The sequence below is a fragment of the Moschus berezovskii genome, chromosome 23, assembly GCF_049115385.1.
Source record: "Moschus berezovskii isolate FMDL1 chromosome 23, NW_MosBer_1.0, whole genome shotgun sequence".
NCBI lineage: Eukaryota > Metazoa > Chordata > Mammalia > Artiodactyla > Moschidae > Moschus > Moschus berezovskii.
In genome coordinates, this window is record NC_142482.1 from 21,789,593 (window position 1) to 21,814,555 (window position 24,963).

Here is a 24,963-nt window from a genome sequence, read left to right on the forward strand (position 1 = left end):
GGGCAGGGATGGGCTGCGGCGATGTTTCTTTTTCTAATATGGGTTCCCATTCTCCAGGGGTCTTCTCAGTAGACCCTGAAGTAGCACGGTCAATGGCACAGTTCAGGTCTGGCCCTAATCCTGGGTCTACCTCTGCCTTAACCAGACTCATCCCAAGCCCCGGGAGTTCTGCTGTGGCTTCCTGGGAGGAAGTGGGCTGAGAGAGGAACTACGTGTGCTGGAGAGGGGAGTTGATTGACCCATGAGAGGATTTAAGGAGAGACAATGGGGCCCCCCTCAGTGTTCATCCACTTAGGACTGGCAGGTGGGATAACAGGGGAAAGGCAATGCCGGGGCGGAGTGACGAGGGCACTATGCAACCCTAGAGGTCAGCCTGGAGGAGGTGACCAGAGGCACAGACTCAGAGCAACTGAGTGAGAAGGTCCTTTATGCCCAGGCTCCTCTGCTGTGCACAAGTCGAGGGGCCCCAAGCTGGTGAAGGTGGGGGCTGCCCCCAGAGCAGCCCTCAAGGCTGAGGTCAAAGTGTCACCTTTCCCTGGCATTCCTTGGCCTGGATAACAGGTATCCCTGCCAGCTGGACCTGACTTGTGTATTTCCAAAGAATCAGAAATAGTTTAAAATCATCTACAGCCATTGTAAGAAAATTGAAAAAAAGAAGCCAGCTAAGAAAGCTTTCTTTTAGTGATTGCTCTTCGTTGCCTCCTCCCACTTCTCCACCTACTCCTGTGCCATCCAGAACTGTGTGCTCCTTTCCCTGGTTCCCAGAGCCTCCCCCAAGGGGGAGGGGCGAGGAGGGAGAGATGATGCACTACCACTGAAACAAAAAGCTTGCAGTGTGTGCTGGCAGCCATTGCCCCCCTTCCTTGCTAAACCCCAGTATTGTTTGGGCAGGCCACACTCCCAGCCCTGGAGCAGGACTGTAATTAGCCTAAGCCAGTTGTGGCAGTCCCATTCTCTTTGCCCAGTGCTTGCTTTTCCAGCCTCCCTTGCAGCTAGCGGTGGTCAGGTGACCCAGCTGTAGCTGTGTAGACATGGAGACGTCAGCCTGGAAATATTAGGGCAAGGAAAGAAGGTCCTTACCCCCCCCCCCCACCCAGCCTCTGTCCCCAGGCTTTCTAATTTAGTACATGGTGAGAGGATCTGATGTTAGGAGCCCCTGTGAAGGCATTTGCTGAGAGGAGCTGGCACCCAAGCACATGCCAGCACTTCCATCTCCCAGACTTCTTCATCCTGAGAAATATCTGCCCGCTTTGTGCCATAATTACTTGGGTTTTGTCCCTCACAGCTGAATCCAGACTTATCTCATAAGCCTAAGGGTTACTCGTGAGGATTCATCATCCCAGAGCTATAGAACCCCGGGCGGGTGGAGCACCTGTTTCCCTCAGTTCACCCCTGTTTATGTGAACCTCCTCTCCAGCATCGCCACCGAGGGTCACTGAGCTTCCACTTGCACATCTGAGTGCCTAGCATCTCAAGACTCTCTAAGGAAGCCCAGGTTTGTTGGCTCCAGTGGGTATAAGGTTTTGATATTAAGTCAAAACCAAATTCCTTTTGAAAATGAAAGTGATAGTCACTCAGTCATGCCCAACTCTGCGACCCCATGGACTGTGGCCCACCAGGCTCCTCTGTCCATGGTCCAGGCAAGAACACTGGAGTGGGTTAGCCATTCCCTTCTCCAGGGAATCTTCCTGACCAAGGGATCGAACCCTGGTCTCCTGCATTTGCAGGCAGATTCTTTACTGTGTGAGCCACCAGGGAAGCCCTTTCCTTTTAATTCCACCCATTTGTCTTAGTGTGAGTAACTGGGAAAGAACAGGAAATTGGGGTTGGGGGTGGAGTTGGAAGGATTTAGTGCCAACTTTTTCTAATTACATAACATTGAGCAAGTTACTTAACATCTCTGAACCTCAGTTTCTTTTATCTGTAAAGTGGAGACAATTAGTTCTCCTTCCCAAGGCCACTGTGAGAATTTGCTGGCCACAGTGTAAGCCCACAGTGATTGTTCGTGATCTGCCTCTTTAACGCAGATTGTGTCAGATAGCTGTCATCTCTGAGAGTTTGGCCCAGGAGAAGGGTGAGAGACCGGGAGAAGGGACTGGTAAGTTTTGATGCAGGGCAAAGAATATGGGCCATTATAACTCCCCACCAGAGATGTGTGTGCATGCGCGCGCGTGTGTGTGTGTGTGTGCGCGCACATGTCTGCCTGCCTGCCTGCCTGAGAACTTGGGGAGCAAGGAGGGCCTCCCAGGGAGCTGCGATGCTCCTCAGAAACGGAGAGGTTCCCAGCCCGAGTGGGCTTGTTTCACAACCTTGTCTCCAGCCTGTCAGCCTCGTTTGGTCTGGCTCCCCCGACCCGTTTCTCCTTTTCCGATGACACCTGCCTGATGTGCAAGAAGCTTGATGTAACATCAAGGAAGACGCTGACTCAGCAAGAGTATCCAGGTGACTGGGGAAGGTTTGCAAGAGGGGTTTTAATTGCCAAGAACCCAGTTAGAAGGCGGAGGTGCCAGTCGAGGCGGTGGCTGGCCAGGGGCGGGTCCTGGTGGAGGAGTGTCCTGGAGTGTGCCGGCCCGGGCGAGCTCGCTTACTCTGTGTCACGTCCGAGATCAAGGCAGACGCCGAAGTTGGTGTTGGTGATGGAGCCCACGATGGTCTTGTCGACGTCGCAGGTCAGGCCCCGCTCACAGGGACACTTGTAGTAAACCCCATAAAGCGTCTGCAGAGACAAAGGGGTATCAGACTGTGGGGGCCACCTGCCCCAGATGGTGCTTCTCCTTCCTGCCTCCCCAGAGGGTACAGGGTGGGGGGCGCTGTGGGCCCGGAGGACCTGGGTTCTGGTCTCCACTCTGTGGCTCAGTTGCTCTTGCTAACTCGATCTTGCTGGGGAGCCTCTGTTTACCCATCCATGAAATAGGGATAACACCTTGCTGCCCCGCCCACATCACCAGTCAGTTGTGAGGCTCAAGAGAGCTGATTGGATGAGAAAGGGCTTTGAAATGTGCTGACCTCCCTGCACCTCCAGCATTCGGTGTCCGGACTCACTCTCTTCCCTGAGCGCACACCCAAGACTTGAGGGCCCTCCCTCACTTAGCTGTACCCCCCAGCTGTCTCCGCCGCCCCCCGACACCCTGTCCCCCAGCACTCACAAAGGCGGAGCACTCGCTGTTCTCGCTGGCCTTGGGTGCGCAGCGGGCCAGGCTCAGGCCGTCTTCCCGGTGGCAGCACTTGCTTTTGCACTGGGCACTGTTCAGGCAGAGCTCGCCCTCATCCTGCCAGGGGGCAGCCGGTCAGCCCAGCCCCCTCCCTTTGGTCCTCTGTCCATGCAGACCCCCAACTCACCACCCACTACTGCCGACAGGGCCTCCACCATGGCGGGCTGGTATGAAGGAATCCAACCCCCGGGGCTGGAGGCCTCTGCCCACCCTGAGCCCCTGACCCACCCGCATGAGACACAGGCAGTGTGGCATCGTGAAAGTAGCCCGGTGGGGACAGGACACCCAACTTCCCAGACCGGCTGTGCCACCAGCTCCCTGGGTGACCCTGAGCCAGTCGCTGCCCCTCTCAATGCCTCAGTGTTCCCATCTGGAATGGAAGCCTGTGGCCCACAAACGGGGTCTCCAAATCTCTCTGGGTCCCCCAGTCCTTCGAGGAGCCTGTGAAAGTTGAGAACCATCTCCCTGGAGACTCCTCCCTCCACAGACTCTTACAGGTAATCGCAGGGGCATCCCAGCCCCTCTGAACCCATGCCTGGCCCTGAGTTAAGAACCTGCGAACTGGGTTCCTAACCCAAAGGGCTCTTGCAGTGCCCTCTTGTGGAAAGGCCACATGGACAGTGGGGAGAGCCTGGCTCTGGAGCCTGCCAGCTGGTCGCCAGTCCCTGATCAAGGCTTTCCAGCTGTGTGACCTCAGGCAGGAGACTTAACCTTCCTCTAAGTCAGCTTTCCATGTGGAGATGGGATTGATCGTAATAGTACCAATCTCACTTGGCTTTGTGTGTGTGTGTGTGTGCGCGTGTGTGCACACGCACATGCTGTGTCGCTTCAGTCATGTCTGACTCTTTGCGACCCCTCTGGACTGTAGCCCACCAGGCTCCTGCGTCCATGGGATTCTCCAGGCAAGGATACTGGAGTGGGTTGCCATGTTCTCCTCCAGGGCATCTTCCCGACCCAGGGATCGAACCTGCGTCTCATACGTCTCCTGCATTGGCAGGCGGGTTCTTTACCACCGGCCCCATGTGGTTCTTACAAGGACTAATTAAGTAAGCAATCCTCAGACATTTAGAGCTCAACTGGTCGGTGTAGGTCAGAAGCCAGAATCACTGGGGAAGCTTTTTAAACTACTGGATCTTCTGAGTCAGGGTTTCCAGGATGAGAGCCCAACACTCTGGATTTTTCTTTTTTCTTGCCTCGCTTCATGGCTTGTGGGATCTTAGTTCCCCAACCAGGGATTGAACCTGTGTCCCTGGGAGTGAAAGTGTGGAGTCCTGACCCCTGGACCTCCGGGGAGCTCTGCGATTTTTATCAAGTTCCCTCAGTCGGGTGGAACCATGCTCTGAGCGCGCTCCATGCTAATCATCCTTCTCTGGGACCCTGGGGAAGGGGCAAGGGAGACAGGGGGTGGGCAGTCAAGGAAGAGATGTTTTACTTCCCAGATCTTGGGCAGCTGACCCACCAGGGGTCAAAAAGCCAAGCTTAAAAAATATCCCACATGGAGGCCCAGATGCCTCCTGCCTGGAAGACCCTCTTACCAGGTTGATTATGATTCCCCGGGGGTCGGGAACTGCATAGACTACCGCGAAGGCAACGAGCAGAAGGACAAGGATCTTCTCCATGATGAGCAGGCACAGCTGGTGTAGGCCGCAGCCGGCAGGTCAGGTCAGGTGGCAAAAGACGGAGCCAGAGGGGGTGGTGGGGCTATAAAAGAGGCCTCGTGCACATGTGACCCACCTTCCCAGTCCCACAGGGCCTGCCATGGGCAGAGGCCCAGCTGTGGCCAGCCTGCTGGGGTGGGGTCCTGATAAGCTACTGGGTGCCACCTGGCAACCGTACCTTGTTTGTGTGTGTGTGTGTGTGTTGGGGGTGGTGTGACATGGTGGCCTGGCTAAGAGAGGGGACTCAGGGGCACCTTTGCCTGTAGGAGTTATTAGCTGGGCAAGTTACCAGTTCTGTTTCAGTCTCCTTATCTGTCAACTGATAAGAGTTGTGAGTGTTAAGTGATTTAACATGTTATACACAAAATACCTATAGCCTGGAACAGGGCTCCGCATATGAGCAGTACATGTTAGCTGCAGCACCTCTTCACTGCCGTTATTCTCCTCTGGTGCCTTGAGCTCCCTGACAGGGCTGGGACTCGGGTGAGGCAACAGAGATACCTAGAGTGTGAGCACCTCCTTTCGCTTTCCTTCCTAGACCCCTCTCTTGCCTCACCCGAGTCTGGGTCCTGCTTTGACCCCACCCAAACCCAGGTATCTGGCAGTATCAGGCTCAGGGGAGGAGGGGTCCAAGGCCCCCTTGGGCTTTTCTGGCAGGCACAGGTCCCTGGGGCTGACCAGCTCTGTGGCCGCTGGCAGGGGGGTACCGCCTTGCTGTGGGTGTCCTGATCTGGGTGTCCCGCCCTCCCACTCTCCCACCGGGGGACGCCTGCAGGAGTGATTCAGGGACTCTCAGGAGATCCTTCTCCAACTCTCTCCCGGTTCCTTTCCACTTCAGTTAATATCTGCAACCAGTATCAAAGACTCGCCCCTTTCGTTAAGGCTTCCACTCTTCTACTTGCCCTGTCCCCCGCCCAAGGCCACGTGTGTGCCTCAGCAATTGTTAGTCCTGGCCGAGGATGAAAAGGTCCCTCGGGCCTCTGCTGGCCCAGGGTGAAGGCTGGGAAGGGCACAGCTGCCCGAGTGTGCTCAGGTGCGGGCCGGAGCGGCTTTCCCTGGAGGGCTGGCCATTGTAGCAGAGCACCCCTTCCCCACCCCGGGGAGTGGAAGACGGCCAACTTGGGGAGGCCCCAGACTGGGTTGCCTTTATCCAAACAGACCTGACTTCAAAACTCACCGTAACTAGCTGCACGAACTTCGACAGGTTATTTAAATTTGTCATCTCCGTGATCTTCAGTTTTCTTATCGAGGCAAAGAGGTCAATGGCTCTTAGGAAGGTCAGGATTGAATAAGACAGTGTATGTGAAACCCCACGGAAGTGCCTGACACATGGGGGTTGTTCAGCCAACATAGCGACCCTTCACCCTTACAGCACTGAGGGTGCCTAGAGAGGAGCAGCTGAAGGAACCATCCAGGAGATCCTCAAAATGAGAGAAGCCCACCCAATTCCAGAGACCTGGAAATGCCACTGATGAAAGAAACACTGTCTTCTCTCTTTTTTTTTTTTTTATGGAGCTCAGTGTTTTCAGCCACTTTTCCCCCTGAGCTTATCCTGGCCCTTCCGCACTGCACTGTTTCTTCTCCCAAGTCAAGACGAGGAGGCTGGGAAGAAACTGGAACCAAAGGGTTCTTTCTGTCAAAATGCATCAGTTCTAGTATTTCCAGCAGGTCACGGCCTTTCCAGAGGTGAAAGAATGCGGATTTTTCCATTCCAAACAAAGAATATAGCAAAAAGCACTTTGATAATGTTTGTGCTTCCAAAATCCAAGCAAAAAGTAGTTAAGGACTTTTTTGTACCCAAACCTCACATGGTCTAACCAACCCCTTCCCCAATCTAAAGAGTGTTTTGCTTTGGCTTTTTCCCCCTCAAAAAAGAATTGATTTCTGATTCCCACATGCGATCATATGCGTTTCTCTCACATACATAATGTTGAATGAGGGACTTCCCTGGTGGTCCAGTGGCTAAGACTCTGCACTCCCAATGCAGGGGGCCCGTGTTCAATCCCTGCCAGGGAACTAGATCCCACATGCCACAGCTAAAAGATTCCACGTGCTGCAATGAAGATCGCAGATCCCAAGTGCTGCAACTGAGACCCAGCACAGCCGAATAAATAGACCAGTTTTAAAAAAGGAATCCCCCATGATACTGAATGAGAAAACCCATGGACAAAAGAACACAGACGGTTTGATTCCATCTACATGAGATTCAAGAAGAGGCAAGACTAACCTAGGCTGGGGCTTCCCTGGTATTTCAGTGGTAGAGAGTCAGCCTGCCAATGCAGGAGACACGAGTTTGATCCCTGGCCTGGGAAGATCCTACATGCTGCGGAACAGCTAAACCTGTTTGCCACACCTACTGAGCGTACGCTCTAAAGCTTGGGCGCTGCAGCTATTGAGCCCATGTGCCCCAGAGTCATTGCAATGAGAAGCCGTTGCGACAAGAGGAGCCACTGCAATGAGCGGCCCACACACTGCAGCTGGAGAGTAGCGCCCGCTTGCCACAGCTGGAGAAAAGTCCACACAGCAGTGAAGACCCAGCACAGCCACAAATGAATCAATCAAAACCTAACCTTTGGTGGTAAAAGTCTGCAGGGTTTATTCCCAGCCGGGATGTTGACTGGGACGGGGGTCAGGAGGGAGCAAACCTCTGGACTGCTGAATTGTTCTAAATCTTCATCTGGGGTATTGGTAACACATAAAAATCTATCTGGCCATGCACTTAAGGTTTTAGTACTTTACTGTATGTAACATAGATACTGTACCTCAATTAAAAAACAAACAAAAAAGGAGCAGAATTCTCCCTGGTCAAGTCTTACCACCTGGGATGGCGGGGATGGGTGGTGCCTTGCCTCCCACTGAGGGTTTGGGGCACAGCAGCTGTAGACCCAGAGGAGATGTGGCAAACTCCTCTGGGGTGTCACCCAGTCCACATTCTCCAAGACCCACCCCAGACACACAAAAGTGGGCTTTTGGCAGCCACGTTTGTAAATGAGCCCGTCTTTGCTCCGCCCCACCGGATGAACTAGACAAGGAATGAATATCTGACCCAAGGCACTTTCCTGGGTGGTAGGCTTGTGTCCAACAGCTCGCCTTCGAGCTGATCTGAAACATGAAACTAGGGAGGCCCAGGAAGGGAGTTTTCTGCTGTGTTGATGAAGAAGAAGTTGGCTTAAAGTTCAACATTCCGAAAACTAAGATCATGGCATCTGGTCCCATCACTTCATGGGAAATAGATGGGGAAACAGTGGAAACAGTGTCTTTATTTTTGGGGCTCCAAAATCACTGCAGATGGTGATTGCAGCCATGAAATTAAAAGACGCTTACTCCTTGGAAGGAGAGTTATGACCAACCTAGACAGCATATTAAAAAGCAGAGACATTACTTTGCCAACAAAGGTCCGTCTAGTCAAGGCTATGGTTTTTCCCGTGGTCATGTATGGATGTGAGAGGTGGACTGTGAAGAAAGCTGATCACTGAAGAATTGATGCTTTTGAACTGTGGTGTTGGATAAGACTCTTGACAGTCCCTTGGACTGCAGGGAGATCCAACCAGTCCATTCTAAAGGAGATTAGTCCTGGGTGTTCATTGGAAGGACTGATGCTAAAGCTGAAACTCCAATACTTTGGCCACCTCATGCGACGAGTTGACTCACTGGAAAAGACTCTGATGCTGGGAGGGATTGGGGGCAAGAGGAGAAGGGGATGACAGAGAATGAGATGGCTGGATGGCATCACCAACTCGATGGACATAAGTTTGAGTGAACTCCGGGAGTTGGCGATGGACAGGGAGGCCTGGTGTGCTGTGATTCATGGGGTTGCAAAGAGTCAGACACGACTGAGCGACTGAACTGAACTGAACTGATGAAGAAATGAAGAAAGTGGTCTGCTAAGGGGAGGAAGAGTGGATTTGCCATTTGGGGAGAAGCAGCGGCAGCCGTGCCTTGACTTCCTGGTGGATTTCCAGGTCTTGTTACATGGACGTGTCGCGCACACACACACCCTTCCCATGGCTGTTGCATCCTGCCCCTGTGGTACCCGAAACACCCCCTCCCCCACCCCGTGCATAATGCATTCCCTTTGCTTAAGCAAAAAACACAGACATCTCAGTTCTGGGAATGGGCTCATAGCTTTGGACCAAGGTCAGATGTGTGACAACCCTGGAGTCACGTGGGGAGCAGGTAAGGAATCCACTCAAGAGTCAGAGTCCCTATCGAGAGACTCAGGTTGACTTAGTTTGAGTATTCCAGCCCCCTACCCATGATCTGCACCGGTCAGGGCTCTGAGGCAGACAGCCCCACCTGGACCTCAAGGAACGGGGAGGGGCAGTGCTTCAAACGGAGAGCAAGTTTTTGTTGCCAAAGAAAGGGGAAGGGTTCTGGGTGCACACGAACAATAGATACACCCTCCATTCCACCTGCAGCTGCCTGACTCACAGATCCCCTTTCTTCCCCTAAGAGACATGCTCAAATTATAACTGCTCTGGTGGTCCAGTGGCTAAGATTCTGCATTTCTGATGCAGGGGACATGGGTTTGGTCCCTGGTTGGGGAACAAGGCTCCCACAAGCCATGCAGCAGTTCAACCAAAAAAAAAAAGCAAACCCAAACTGGGACGTGCAATAATTTTAACTTTTAAATTTACATCTATAATCCAGGATCCATTTTATTTAGATGAGGGTAGAAAATGAGACTGGAGAAGGCAATGGCACCCCACTCCAGTACGCTTGCCTGGAAAATCCCATGGATGGAGGAGCCTGGTAGGCTGTAGTCCATGGGGTCGCTACGAGTCAGACACGACTGAGCGACTTCACTTTCACGCATTGGAGAAAGAAATGGCAACCCACTCCAGTGTTCTTGACTGGAGAATTCCAGGGACACAGAAGCCTGGTGGGCTGCCGTCTATGAGGTCATACAGAGTCGGACACGACTGAAGTGACTTAGCAGCAGCAGCAGCAGAAAAGGAGATATTTACTGACTTCCAAGTTACCACTCTTTTTAAAACTTGGTACTCAGCTTTTAGGATTCCCCTTACCACCCCATTCTCCTGACCAGATTGGACCGAGTGTGGAGTGAAGCTTATATGGATTTAAGAAGTAGGGGAAGGGGTCTTTATGATCTCCTGGGCTCTCAATAGCTTCTGTGAAGATGTCCCTTGTCCCACCTTATCCTTCTGGTCCTGCTGAAATTTGTGCTCTGTTCTCTTAGCACGGTCCCTCCCTTCACTGGCCAACAACCACGTGAACTTTTTTCCCCCATATTCATAGTCCCCACGTCTTGCTAGCGCTCCTTTCAAACACATCACAACCATCCTCTGTAAGACGCTAGGGAGATGGCCCGGTGTTTCAGCAGTCATTGCCCCAGCACTAAGCCAGGATGTCTGTGTGACGTCACCTCTCTTTTAGTTTGGTAACAGCCACATCTCAATGTGCAGCTCGTGTGTGCATGCGTGCTCAGTCGCTCAGTCGTGTCCAACTCTTGCAACCTCATGGACTGTAGCCTGCCAGGCTCCTCTTGGTCCATGGAATTTTCCAGGCAAGAACACTGGAGTAGGGTGCCATTTCCTACTCCAGGGGCTCTCCCTGACCCAGGGATCGAACCCTAGTCTCTTGTATCTCCTGCATTGGCAGAAGGATTATCACTGAGCCACCAGAAACCCCCATAATACTGTTTTTGATTTATTATTTGGAGAGTGAGAGGGAGCACCAGGGGCGTTGGCTTAGCTCTTCCTAATATACAACGCTTTAGCTTAAGGCTCAGGGGGCTAAGGTGAGGATTCTACGAGTTCTTGAGGTGAGCTAGTCTAAATGTTCAGGAACACGAGATGGGTTCAAGGCCTTGCAGTTCAGTCCTTTCACACTCCTGAATCTTATTTTGAAGATCCTATGCCCTCTTGCAGAAGACAATGGATTCTTCGAGCCATAACACTTAAAGGTCTTGAAATTCATTTTATTCTAGATGACTGAGCTTGAACATTATCTTGCTTGACATTATTCACTGCCATTATAAGCACCTGTCCCACTCTGTGTTCCTGATTTCTCCCTTACCTTTAAATCTGTTTGTAGCCAAAGCTATGCAGTTCCCCAGAACTTGACCCTCAGATGGCTCATGATCCCTAGAGTTCACAGCTGATAATCTGACTAGCTGTTTCTCCTCTCTGTTCCATGGGCTGCTGTTTTCCCAACTCCAGACGTAAACAGGGATCTCAAAGCCTTTTGTCTGAAGTCTGGGCCTGAAACCCCTTTGTTGGCGCTAATATTTTGGATCAGGTTAGGGCTCTTAGTACCAACAGCCAAAACCTACTCTAGTCAATAAAAGCAAAAAGGAAGGAAATGGAAAGATAGTGAGAGAGTCACAGAATTGAAGGAACAGGGCCACCTGTCTTAGATGGAGCGGGTATCAGGTGACTCAGAAGCTCCTGGTAGCAGGAAGTCATGGATTATCTGTTGAGGATGTTGCCAAGGCTTGACTTAACAACACCGTTTTTCCTCATTTTAATCCACCACCATTCAGATTCCCTAAGTGGAGGCTGATAGCCTCGCTTGGGTCTCATACTCAGCTCTGTCTCTAGGATCCATGTGCCCTGTGATGGCTGTCCCACCAGAACCTCAGAAAGCCGGAGAGGCTTCTCTCAAAGGCAGGGGAAGTTCTGCTGATCGGGCCAAACAAAAGGTGTCTGCCAGTCCTGAAGAGCCTGGCCCCAGGTTAGTGCCTTTTCTGAAGGGGGGAACATACAGCCCCTGCTCTGGAGAAGCTCCCAGCCCGACGGTGGAGATACAGGTCATGCTTTGTTGAACTTTCAATCTGATGGGGAGGCCTGATCACAAAACTGAAGAAATTTAAGAGGAAACACAGGTTAACAGTACAGTATGCTTATGGCAGGGTTCTTTTCAATAGTGAAAAATGGGAAACTGTCAAAATACCCCCACGGAGGGGAATAATTAAACAATTACATAAAGATTAAAGATCACGTTTTTGAAAAACTAGTACTGTGAGAAAACATTGATGGTGAAATGCTAGATGAAAATAATTGGATACTAAATGTAAACTGGAGAAGGAAATGGCAACCCACTCCAGTATTCTTGTCTGGAAAATCCCATGAACAGAGGAACCTCACAGGCTATATAGTTCATGGGGTCGCAAAAAGTTGACCATGACTGAGCACAAATACATATACATTATTATCCAACTGTATAAAGCAGTATGTCCAGAAGGAGGGGAATACACCGAAATCTTAACAGAGATAATAATAATAAAAAACATTTTTGAGTATTTTTATATGTGAGGCCCTGGGTTAAACATTTTCCATATGTTATTTTACCTAACCCATATGTGATAGATACTATTATCATACTCATCTTATAGACGAATAAACTGAGGCTCAGGAAGCTAAACCCTCAGTTAACAAGTTCAAGTTCTGTTCAGTCACTCAGTTGTGTCCGACTCTTTGTGACCCCATGGACTGCAGCATGCCAGGCTTCCTTGTCCATCACCAACTCCATGAGCTTGCTCAAACTCATGTCCTTCGAGCCAGTGATGCCATACAACCATCTCGTCCTCTGTCGTTCCCTTCTCCTGCCTTCAATCTTTCCCAGCATCAGGGTCTTTTCCAATGAGTCAGCTCTTCGCATCTTGTGGCCAAAGTATTGGAGTTTCAGCTTCAGCATCACTCCTTCCAATGAATATTCAGGTCTTATATCCTTTAGGATTGACTTGTTTGATCTCCTTACAGTCCAAGGGACTGTCAAGAGTCTTATCCAACACCACAGTTCAAAAGCATCAATTCTTCATCACTCAGCTTTCTTTGTAGTTAAACTCTCACATCCATACATGACTACTGGAAGGAAAAACCATAGCCTTGACTAGACGGACCTTTGTCGGCAAAGTAATGTCTCTGCTTTTTAATATGCTGTCTAGGTTGGTCATTGCTTCTCTTTCAAGGAGCAAGTGTCTTTTAATTTCATGGCTGCAGTCACCATCTACAGTGATCTTGGAGCCCCCCAAAATTGTCACTGTTTCCATTGTTTCCCCATCTATTTGCATGAAGTGATGGGTCTGGATACCATGATCTTTGTTTTTTGAATGTTGAGTTTTAAGCCAGATGTTTGGCTCTCCTCTTTCACTTGCATCAAGAGCTTCTTTAGATCTTCTTCGATTTCTGCCATAAGGGTGGTGTCATCTGTGTATCTGAAGTTATTGCTATTTCTCCCAGCAATCTTAATTCCAGCTTGTGCTTCACTCAGCCCAGCATTTCACTTGATGTACTCTGCATATAAGTTAAATAAGCAGGGTGACAATATACAGCCTTGATGTACTCCTTTCCCAATTTGGAACCAGTCTGTTGTTCCATGTCCAGTTCTAATTGTTGCTTCTTGACCTGCATATAGGTTTCTCAGGAGGCAGGTAAGGTGGTCTGGTATTCCCATCTCTTTCAGAATTTTCCACAGTTTGTTGTGATCCACACAGTCAAAGGCTTTGGTGTAGTCAATAAAGCAGAAGTAGATGTTTTCCTGGAACTTTCTTTCTTTTTTGATGACCCAATGGATGTTGGCAATTTGATCTTTGGTTCCTCTGCCTTTTCTAAATCCAGCTTGTACATCTGGAAGTTCACAGTTCACGTACTGTTGAAGCCTGGCTTGGAGAATTTTGAGCATTACTTTACTGGCATGTGAGATAAGTACAATTGTGTGGTAGTCTGAACATTCTTTGGCATTGTCTTTCTTTGGGATTGGAATGAAAATTGACCTTTTCCAGTCCTGTGGTCACTGCTGAATTTTCCAAATTTGCTGGCATATTGAGTGCAGCACTTTCACAGCATCATCTTTTAGGATTTGAAATAGCTCAACTGGAATTCCATCACCGCCACTAGCTTTGTTCATAGTGATGCTTCCTAAGGCCCACTTAACTTCACATTCCTGGATATCTGGCTCTAGGTGAGTGATCACACCATGGTGGTTATCTGGGTCATGAAGAAGTATAGGTCTTCTGTGTATTCTTGTCATCTCTTCATAATATCTTCTGCTTCTGTTAAGTCCAAACTATTTCTGTCCTTTATTGTGCCCATCTTGGCATGAAATGTTCCCTTGGTATCTCTGATTTTCTTGAAGACATCTGTAGTCTTTCCCATTCTATTGTTTTCCTATATTTCCTTGCATTGATCACTAAGGAAGGCTGCCTATCTCTCCTTGCTATTCTTTGGAACTTTGCATTCAAATAGGTATATCTTTCCTTTTCTCCTTTGCCTTTAGTTTCTCTTCTTTTCTCAGCTATTTGTAAGGCCTCCTCAGACAACCATTTTGCCTTTCTATATTTCTTTTTCTTGAGGATGATCTTGACCACTGCCTCCTGTACAATGTCATGAACCTCTGTCCATAGTTCTTCAGGTACTCTATCAGATCTAATCCCTTGAATATATTTGTCACTTGCATATGAATCTATTTATATAATTGTAAGGGATTTGATTTAGGTCATACCTGAATGGTCTAGTGGTTTTCCCTACTTTCTTCAATTTAAGTCTGAATTTTGAAATAAGGAGTTCATGATCTGAGCCACAGTCAGCTCCTGGTTTTGTTTTTGCTGACTATATAGAGCTTCTCCATCTTTGGAGATGCAAAGAATCTTTGGCTGCAAAGAATATAATCAATCTGATTTCAGAATTGACAATCTAACTTGAGTCAGCTAACAAGTGGCTGACTCAAATTCAGATCTATCTAAAGCTGAAGTGAATGTTTGTGAAATGATCTTGTTTGTCCTTAGATCCCATTTTTTAGTTATGAGTTACTTTTATTCTTTTATGTAACTTTTTGAATTTTCCTATGTATGTATATTAATCATGAATTTGCCTATACATTTAGGAAAAATATAGGTATTTTGAAAAAGAAGGGGGAAAAGGAATAAGCAAGGGTGTGGAGGAGGAGGGATGGACTGGGAATTTGGAGTTACTAGAGGCAAACTATTTATATAGAATGGATAAACAGAAGGTCCTACTGTACAGAACAGGAAACTATATTCAATAATCTGGGATAGGGACTTCCCTGGTGGTCCAATGGCTAAGACTCCATTCTCTGAATGCAGGGGGCCTGGGTTGGATCCCTGCTCCCGCATGCTGAAACAAAGAGTTTGAATGCTGCAACTAAAGATTCTGTGTGCCACACCAAAAAGATCCCATGTGTCTCAGCTAAGACCTGGTACAGCCAAATAAGTAAATTTAAAACATATATATATATATATATGTATATAGATATGTATACATATATATATATCTCCTAGGATAAACCTAATGGAAAAGACTATAAAAAAGAATGTACATATGTACCTTGAGTGACAGCAGAAATTAACACAACATTGTAAATCAACTATACTTATAAAAGTAATAAAAAAAGAAATATGCAACAAAAACATACACAAGAGGAGAAAGACATTGTATTGAACAAAAAGCATATGTTAAAGTCTGAGAAGGCTCATAAGGACTGTTCTCTGTGTAGTAGGTTCTATTATCACACTATCAGTCTGCATTTCAAATATATATTTACATATATGTAAATACCTCACTGTCTTTGAGAGCAGGGGCCCCGTCCTTTTTAGTATATGGTTCTTGCCTCCAACATAGGGCTCAGTACGCAGAAGGCTCTTATAATTGTCCCCTGAATGATATAGGGAGGACAAACCAGTGACCCGGAAGACTTTGCTGGCCTCCAAGGGATTGGAGGTTCTAGAAGGACATACAGGCATCCAGGGAAGGATGGGCTGGGCTGGGGACTGCGCTCCAGAAGTGGTTTGGCGGCAGGACACGAGCGAGAGGAAGGTGACAACCACAGCCCCGCCCTTTCGGTCCTTGCCAGCCCGGCTCCGGAGGGTGAAGAGGGGCCTTGCTTCCCAGGCGCAGGCTTGTGGAGTGGGTGGGGCGGCCGCTCTTCACTCTCCTCTGCCGCGGGGCCCGAGGCGCTGGCCACGGTGCTGAAAGCTGCGTTCTCGGTGGAGGGAGCGGGGCGGAGCCGGGACGAGCGAAGCGGGCGGAGCTCCCTGGGGCTCTTCTCAGGAAGCGGGCGGGGCTGAGCGGCGCCCGCAGGCCCGGGACCCTGGCGGGTTTGAGGGGAGGCAGGAGACCCGAGGCAGGCCGGCTCAAGCAGAGCGGACACAGCCCCCTGCACAAGCTTCCCCTGGAGAAGCCAAGGTCATCCTCCCTGACCTCAGCCTCCTCCCCACACCCGGTCGAGGGGGTGACCCACTTCTGGGCCTCCATCCGTTCGCAAATCCACGTCCAGCCCACAAGTCCCCACCCCGGGACCCAGCGCCCTCACGATGGTGAAGTTGCTGCCTGCCCAGGAGGCAGCCAAGATCTACCACACCAACTACGTGCGCAACTCGAGGGCCGTGGGCGTGATGTGGGGCACACTCACCATCTGCTTCTCCGTGCTGGTCATGGCGCTCTTCATCCAGCCCTACTGGATCGGTGACAGCGTCAACACGCCCCAGGCGGGCTACTTTGGCCTTTTCTCCTACTGCGTGGGCAACGTGCTGTCTTCTGAGCTTATCTGCAAGGGTGGCCCGCTGGACTTCTCTTCTATCCCTTCTAGAGCCTTCAAGACTGCCATGTTCTTTGTGGCCTTGGCCATGTTCCTCATCATTGGCTCCATCATCTGCTTCAGCCTGTTCTTCGTCTGCAACACGGCCACTGTCTACAAGATCTGTGCGTGGATGCAGCTGGCTGCGGGTGAGCAGGGATAGTGGGAGGGCAGGGAGCCCCTCGCCTGCCCCAAGGCCACAGGAGCAGGTGCACCGTCCCACCTTCCCTGGAGTTGCTGAGTCTCCAACTCAGCTGTTGTCCTGTATAGCCCAGCCACACTCTGTGCTCTTCAGATACTTCTGAAGAGTAGCAAGTCTCAGGATGGCTGAGACCAAAAAGACTTTAAAGATCAAATGGTTCAACTCTCTCATCTTTAGATCAGGAACTGAGGTCCAGAGAGGGGAAGTGACTTGCCCAGGAGCAAATCACTCATGGTACAGTAAAGGTCTTTGTTCCCCAATTCCAGCATTCCATCCTTGTTATAGCAAGTGTGAGCACTTGAGGCAGTGAATGGAGGTGATATTTTGTGGTGCGGGAGGGAAGTAGGGTCTTTGAGAACTATGTGGCTACTTGTGGTGCTGAGAGGCAAGGCCTTCTCTGACCCTCTTTTCCTGCTTCTGGCTATAGACAGGCATCTGGTTTCTGGGGTCAGCTGGTCCTGCTATCCTCTAGAGCCCAGGAAGGGATGCCTACCCAAGACCTTGTCCTGCAGCCCTGGGTCCCTCCTCACTCCAAGCACCACACACAGACTGTCCATACAAGAGAGGTGTCCAGGAGCCTTGTTGGGGACTGCAGACTACAGTGAAATCATCTTGACATCATTGGTTAGAAGGAGAAGCAGTGTTATCCTTAGCAGGGGGAATGGAACAGGGAACTGAATCCCAGACAACCAAACACATAAACTTAGGACAGTCAGAATTGGAGGGGGCTCTAGAGAGCTAGAGCGCCCTCCCCCCAACTATAAACGAGGGATCTGGGGCTGAGAGAAGACAAGACTTAGCCAAGACTGTAATAGATCACCTGGCAACCAAGGAAATAGAATTATGGCAGTGAGTCCCAAGAACTAGATGAGGAGCCTTATCATGACCCAGTGAGGTGGGTTTTCCTTATTTGATATATGAGGCTCCTAGCGGGTAACTTGTATTTTAGCACACAGGTCGTGAGAGACAGAACCTTCAAACTCTGAATCTTGTACTCAGGCTACTGACCTGGTTCCACAGCTGCCTTCCCAATCCCCTTGCCATCTCCCTTTCTCTGTAGTCTCTCTAAATGGTGAAGGAGAGGCTGGGGCAGAGATGAGGCAAGTCTTGGTGGGCTTTGAGTGGGGAGTAGGGGAGAGAGAAGGGAGAATGAATATTTAGCAGTTTTGTGACAAAGAGGAGCAGAATGGACCCTGGCATGCTTGCCAGCTGGTCCTCCAGAGCAATGGGATGCTGGAAACACCACCCGCCCTCTCTCATTCTCTGCACTGCCCCACTCCCCCAGCCTCTTGCAGCAGGTGCCATCTGCTGAACAGGCAGTGCTGGAAGGGCCTGGCCATTTGAGTCAGATCCTTGTCTGGGTCACGGAGCTGAAGACACTGATAGCAGAGGTGGCCAGGTGCCATGCCATGAAACATTTATGTTGGGGGAGAACAAAGGTGGTGTCGTGTTCCCTTCTTTGGTGCTGGGGAAAGGAGGGGGTGGCAAAGGGAGGGATGAGAAGGAGGTGTGTCCAACAGCCAGTCATTGAGTGCTTCCTCCATTAGAGGAGCCCTAAACCAGTTAGCTTAATCTTGACAAGGTTAAGGACGAGGGAAGGGCATAGGAGAAGGGAGAGAGACTGATGGGTGGGGCAGTGAGGAGCTGCCGCTTAAAGTTAATTGAGCTTCTGGATGCCAGGCGTAGGCCGAGGGTGGCCCCAGCTCCCAAAATCACAAGTAGAGCACGTTACGCATCTCTCTGAGTTCTAGTAACTTTGTCTGTCGAAGACGGCAGAAATACCCCATCACAGGGCTCTTGCAGGAATGGGATGTTATAATGCATCTTGAACAAGGCCTGACATGTGGTAGGTGCTCAGTAAATGTGAAAAACCCAAAACAGCTTTTTCAGTCAGGGATGGATGGGGTGATGCCACAGTAACAATTCCCAAATCTTTGTGGGTTAGAACAAAGGTTTATTTCCTGATCATGGTACACACTCATTGAGGATCAGCGAAAGGTTTTGCTCTCACTGTTCTCTTCCAGAGCCCAGTCTGATGGAGCATCAGCTGTCATCTGGCTGTCATCACTGCAAAGAGAAAAAGAGCTCTAGAAAGTCTCCAACAGCAGTTAAATGCTCTGGCCTGGAAAAGCGCACAGCATCTCTGCTCACATTTTATTTGCTGAAGGAATCTTTATGACCTAGCCTAACTTCAAGGGGGACTTCCTAGGTTGCTCAGTAGTTAAGAATCTGCTTACCAGTGCAGGAGATGCAGGAGACACGAGTTTGATTCCTGGGTCAGGAAGCTCCTCTGGAGCAGGAAATGGCAACCTGCACCAGTATTCTTGCCTGGAAAATTCCTTGGACAGAGAAGCCTGGTAGGCTACACTCCATGTGGTCACAAAGAGTTGGACTGAGCAACCGAGAATGCACGCACGCATGCACACAACTTCAAGGGAGGGAGGCAAGGAAGTATAATCCTGTCCTGGACCTTGAATATTTGTGAACAGCTCTAATGACAGCGACATCCATTGAGGGTGCTTCCATCTGACTTTAGTGCCAGTAATAGTAGCAACAACTAACATTAATTGGCCACTTACCATATACCAGACACAGCAGTAAACAATCACATTTAATCCTCATAACCCTGCTCTGAGTCAGGTATTATTATTCTTATTTTTCCAGCAAGAGACTGGAAGTCAGAAATGGTAAGTAAACCTGCTTGAGAATACCATGCTGGCCTCTGTTTAGAGCCCTGAGATGCCACAGTGGGGTGGATCCTCCTACTAGGTGGATGGGTGGGGTGCTCATACAGCACTGTGGCACCCATAGAAACAACCTGTTTCTAAGTCAGAGACCCTGGGTTCTTTTCTGAAACCGCTATAGGGAGGTGCTGTAGGAGAAGGGGGCCATGCCAGGTACCAGAGGACTCATCACACACCAAGTTGGGGAGGCCACAGGTTTTACCAAAGGGTTCAGGGAGGGTAACCCCTAGGGTAACCACCCTAAGTATCTTCCTCTTGTCACTGAGTCTGAAATGTCATGGCTAAATACATTCAGCTTTTTGGAAAGATGTTTGTCTGGGAGTCTAGGGGAATTAACTTTGAAGCCAAGAAAGTCAAGAGTTGTGGGTGCCGGTCTTGGCTCTGCCATAGCTAAAGGACTGGGCAACTCACTTGATTTCTCTGGGACCTCAGTTTTCTAGTCTGTAAAATGGGATATTAACACATAACCTATTTCACAGAACTGTTGTAAGGATTGACAGAAAAATGGTATATAAAGTATTTTGTGATCTGTAAGAGAAGTCTGTATTAATAAATCAGCTCCTCCTAGAAAAAACAAAGGAGGCGCTCATCTAGGTGGGAAGGTGGGATCTGGTACATTGGTATATTGATCTTTATATTTTGTTGTGCTTTTGTTTGATCTGCTGACCTTCCTTGCAAGAACAAGCTGAGCCCCAAGCAGTGACTTTGGGTCCTGTGAGGTGCTTCTCCATGGTGCTCCTGGATAGGGCACAGCTTTGGGGCTGAAGAGCCTCAGATCCTGTGAAAGGAGGGCCGGGGTGGGACTGCGGCACAGATAAGGGAAGGTGCCCCGGGGCTGCCTGGTGGTCCCGGAGGCTGCCCCGGTCACATCCCGGGAATATGTACCTTCCTGCGTGGCTACGGTGGGTGGAAGTTTGGTGGGAAAAGTGGAGGGAAGGTGGGGAAGAAGAAATGTTTGGCTGTCAGTACTAAATCAATGAAAGCACAGTGTGGCATATGAGCTGTCACTCGGGAAATGCCAACCGTGTGTCAGGCGCGCTTCTGAGCACTTCTCCAGTATTAGCTGATTTGAGCCTCACTGCAATCCAAACAGGCAAATATTATTACCCTCATTTTACAGATGAAAAAACTGAGGCACAAAAGCTTATGTAACTTGCTCCAAGTCACACAGCTGGTTAGCGAAGAGCTGGGCTTGAGATCCAGGCAGTTTACCCTAGTGTTCCCCAGCTTTTCCTGTTGAGAGAGTCACCCAGAAGAGTGCTTTTAAAGAAGGGATTCCTGAGCCCAACCCTGACCTAGAAATCAACATTTTAAACACATTCAGGGAGGTATGGACAACTGCCCTGTGCTGTAGTGGGTAAAGGTGTGGAGATTCTATTTGCTTAAATGGAAGGTTCATGAAGGAAGCAGCCAGAGATGGGGCTGGAAAACTTCCTGTACTCAATCTAAAATACCTGAGTTGTAGGAGACATAATTATTCGATGTGCTGTAAAAAGGAAAAAAAGCTTCTAATCAAGTTATAGCCTAAAGTTTTGTTATTACACTTATTGCAGAGATGCTGAGGTCTGAACAAAAGTACATCTTAGGAGTGATGAGTTCTCTGGGCTGGAACTGGATTTTGGGGAGGACTTTGAAGCCAGTGCCTCATCAAGTTCAAAGTGAGGGGCACAGCTGAGGGCCCGGCAGAACTACCTGGTGCCCTGGCAGAAGCTCCCAGGGCTGAGAAGTCCTGCTCTGAGCCTTCACCCCTGATCAGTGGCTCCCAGGGGCAGATGGTTTTAGCTCTTGGAGCCTCAGTTTTCTCCTCTTTGTTCTACAAGAAAGATGGCAGGAGCTGCCTCTTGTGCCTCTCAAGGCTGTTAACATAGGAAGGGAGGTGGCAAGGTGACGGCAATGCAAGGTGGGAGGGGGCAGACTGAGCTTCCCTAGCCTGACACCATCTGCACCTCCCCTACCCCCTCAGCCACAGGCCTGATGATCGGCTGCCTGGTCTACCCAGACGGCTGGGACTCAAGTGAGGTACGGCGCATGTGTGGGGAGCAGACAGGCAAATACACGCTGGGTCACTGCACCATCCGCTGGGCCTTCATGCTTGCCATCCTCAGCATTGGAGACGCTCTCATCCTCTCCTTCTTGGCCTTTGTGCTGGGCTACCGCCAGGACAAGCTGCTCCCTGATGACTATAAGGCTGATGGAAAAGGTAATTCTCTCCAACCCAGGGAGCTGAGGCTTCCTCTCTGCCAGTTAGTTGCCTGAGGTGTGTCCCCTGGCCAAGGGTGGGGACACCAAGACCAATCAAACACAGCTTTTGTCCCAGAGCCCAAGGGTCAGTGGAGGGTTGCAGGCTGGCATGTGATGAGGCATGGACAGACCTACGTGGCAGAGGCTCTCTGTGATAGAAGGGTGTCCCTCGTCCCCCTGCACTCTCAGGGTCTACGGGGGAGAGAGCCCTGGGCCAGCCTGGGGAGCTAGGTGTGGCCTTCCAGTGGAAGGCAGCACCGAGGCTGGGTCTTGAAATAACAGGGGAGTCTGCTGGTGGAGAGAGGAGCAATAGGGGAGCAGAGGGATGAGTTGCTCTGGAAGGAGGAAAGGCAGTTGAGGGGGCAGATGTGATGGCTCCTGGACTTCGGGTGATGGGAGCCTAGCTCCCTCGGATTAGAGTCACCTTGGGATTCTCCATATATCCGTTTTCTGATCTGAGCTTCATTTCCCCTCATTAGGGGGTAGAAGGCATGTTTTTCCTCATTTGTAAAAAATACCTACTTACAAGATTGTACTCAGGAACAAGATAAGGCTGTCTGCTCTTCTACTGAAGATTGTACCTGAGATTATAGCCAGGGAAACTGGACAAGAAATAGAAATAAAAGAAATCTATTTTGGAGAGGAAGTAAAACCATCTCTATTAGCAGATGACATGATTTTGTATATGGAAAATCCTAAATAATCCACTAAAAAACTATAAAGCTAATACACAACTTCAGCAAGGTTGCAGAATATAAGAACAATATACAAAAATATACTGTATTTGCATACACTAACAATGAACAATCTAAAAATGACATTAAAAAACAATTTCATTTATGATAACAACGAAAAGAATACAATACTTAGGTATAAATTTAATAAAAAAGTAAAACTTGTATGTGAAAATTAGAAAAACATGTTTAAAGGCCTAAATAAATGGGAATATCCATGTTCATGTATCAGAGGACTTAATGTTGTTGAGATGGCAATACTCCACAAACTGGTCTACAAACTTAATGCAATTTTTATCAAAATCCCAGCTGGCTTGATTTTAGGATCAGTTTGTCATTTGGAAATGCAAGAGACCCAGAACAGCCAAAATAATCTTAAAGAAAAACAAAGTTGGAGGACACACATGTCCTGATTTCAAAACTTACTAGACAGGTATAATGATCAAGTCAGTGCGGTCCTGGCATAAGGATAGACAATGGAATAAAATAGAAAGTCCAGAAATGAAATCAAACATCTACGACTGACTGATTTTCAACAGGGGTGCCAAGACCATTTAATGGGGAAAAGAATACTCTTTTCAATAAATAGTGCTGGGATAACCAGATATTTATAAATATAAATAAATAGAATAAAGAATAAGTTGGGCCACGTACCACACTTCATATACAGAAATTAACTCAAAATGGATCAAAGACATAAATGTAAGATATAAAATTATAAAACTTCTAGAGAAGACCTTGGATTAGGCAATGATTTCTTATATTTGACATCTAATGCACAAGTACCAAAAGGAAAAAAAATAAACTGGATTTCATCAAAACTGAAAACTCTGTGCTTCAAAGGATACCATAATGAAAGTGACAAGGCAACCCATGGATAGGGAGAAAATATTTGTAAGTCATAATCATAATTCGAGTATCCAGAATATATTAAGAACTCTTGTAACTCAACAATAACAATAAAAATAACCAAATTTTTTAAATGGGCAAAGGATCTGAATAGACTTCTCATCAAATAAGATATACAAATGGCTAAAAAGCATATGAAAAAATAGTTAACATCATTAACCATTAGGAAAATGCAAGTCAAAACAACAATGAGATATCACTTTATACCCATTAGGATGTCTGTAACAGAAAAGGTGAATAATATTGAGTATTGATGAGCATATGAAGAAATTGGAATCCTCACACATTGCTAGAGAAAATGTAAAATTGTGCAGTTGCTGTGGAAAGCAGAATGACAGCTCTTCAAATGATTAGACAGAGTTACCATGTGACCCAGCAATTCCACTCCTAGGCATATATGCAAGGAAATTGAAAACATATGTGCCCACAAAAACTTGTGTGCAAATGTTCATAGTAGTTTTAAGAGTCATGTATCTACTGATGACTGAATGACAAAATGTGTATATCCATACACTGAGTTATTCTTCAGCCATAAAAAGAAATGAAGTACTGGTAATTGCTACAATGTGGAAGAAAACATTGTTAAGTGAGAGAAGCCAGATAAAAAAGACTAGATAGTGTATGATCTGATGTATGTTCGGAAAAGGCAAATCCATAGAGATAGAAAGTAAAGTTTAGTAATTCCCTGGGGCTGGGAAGAAAGGGAAATTGGGAGTTATCATTAAAAGTCACAGGGTTTTTTTGGGGGGGTGATGAAAATTTCTAGAATCAGTGGTGATAGTTGCATAATGAATACACTAACACCCACTGTCTTGTACACTTTAAAAGAGTAAATTTTATGTAAATGATATCTCAATGAAAAAAATAAAAGGGCTTCCCTGGTGGCCTAGTGGTTAAGAACCCACCTGCCGATGCAGAGGACACGGGTTCGATCCCTGGTCCAGGAAGATCCCACATGCTGTGGAGCAACTAACTAACTAAGCCCATACACCACAATTACTGAGCCCACACTCTAAGGCCTGAGAGTCGCAACTACTGAAGCCCTTGCACCTATGCTCTGAAACCACCTCTGTGTGAAGCCCGCATTCTATAGGGAAGAGTAGCCCCCACTCGCCACAAACAGAGAAAGCCCACGTGTAGCTAGGAAGACACAACACAGCCAAAAATAAAATAAATCTTAACAAAAACTTGTGCTGAGGATTAGATAGTGTATACAAAGCCCCAGCGAAGCCTGCACGTTGCAGGTGATGGCTAAGTGTTAGCTCTCTCCATGCGCTGTCTTTCTAGTGCCACCACTCGTTATATCTGCCCCACCATCTCCCCCGACACCTTCTGGCCCAGAGGTCCAGTGAGGGAGGAAGTCTACATCTGGACCTCAAGTCTATTAAGGAAGACGATCACGCGATATGGAAGCACAAGCTGACAAACATTATGAACAAAAAGTGCAAGCTTTCCTGACAGTGAATAAAAGGGGGAATCGTGTGCAGGCAATTAGCCTGGAAACAAGGCTTGATTGTAAACACATCCTGTTTGTTCTCTTTCTCATTGCAGAGGAAGTCTGAAGCAGCTGGAGCACTGGTGAGTAATTCCACTGGAGGGTGATCTGCGTGCCTTTGGAAGTGCTGCAGCCTCGCAGCATGACTCGGGAGGCTGGGCTGTAGGGCCGAGGGAGAGAGGGGCAGGGGGCTGAGTGTGGAGTGTGGGGTA

The 24,963-nt window shown here is 48.6% G+C and overlaps 2 protein-coding genes across 3 annotated transcripts; one reads left to right on the top strand and one right to left on the bottom strand.

The window, feature by feature from the left end:
• Positions 1 to 2,474: 2,474 nt before the first annotated feature.
• On the bottom strand, positions 2,475 to 5,399 carry CLPS (colipase). 2 transcript variants are annotated; one of them, XM_055407077.2, is made up of 3 exons: positions 4,748 to 5,399; positions 3,147 to 3,269; positions 2,475 to 2,716 (listed from the first exon to the last, which is right to left on the bottom strand). In XM_055407077.2, the coding sequence occupies exons 1-3, from the start codon at positions 4,829 to 4,831 to the stop codon at positions 2,585 to 2,587; spliced, it is 339 nt and encodes a 112-aa protein (XP_055263052.1). In that variant the 5' UTR covers positions 4,832 to 5,399; the 3' UTR covers positions 2,475 to 2,584. The 2 variants fall into 2 exon arrangements, with proteins under 2 accessions (XP_055263052.1, XP_088687457.1); XM_088831331.1 differs by lacking the exon at positions 3,147 to 3,269.
• Positions 5,400 to 15,768: 10,369 nt separating this feature from the next.
• LHFPL5 (LHFPL tetraspan subfamily member 5) lies at positions 15,769 to 24,608 on the top strand. The gene is made up of 3 exons (XM_088831229.1): positions 15,769 to 16,575; positions 21,336 to 21,572; positions 24,544 to 24,608. The coding sequence occupies exons 1-3, from the start codon at positions 16,164 to 16,166 to the stop codon at positions 24,606 to 24,608; spliced, it is 714 nt and encodes a 237-aa protein (XP_088687355.1). The 5' UTR covers positions 15,769 to 16,163.
• Positions 24,609 to 24,963: the final 355 nt, after the last annotated feature.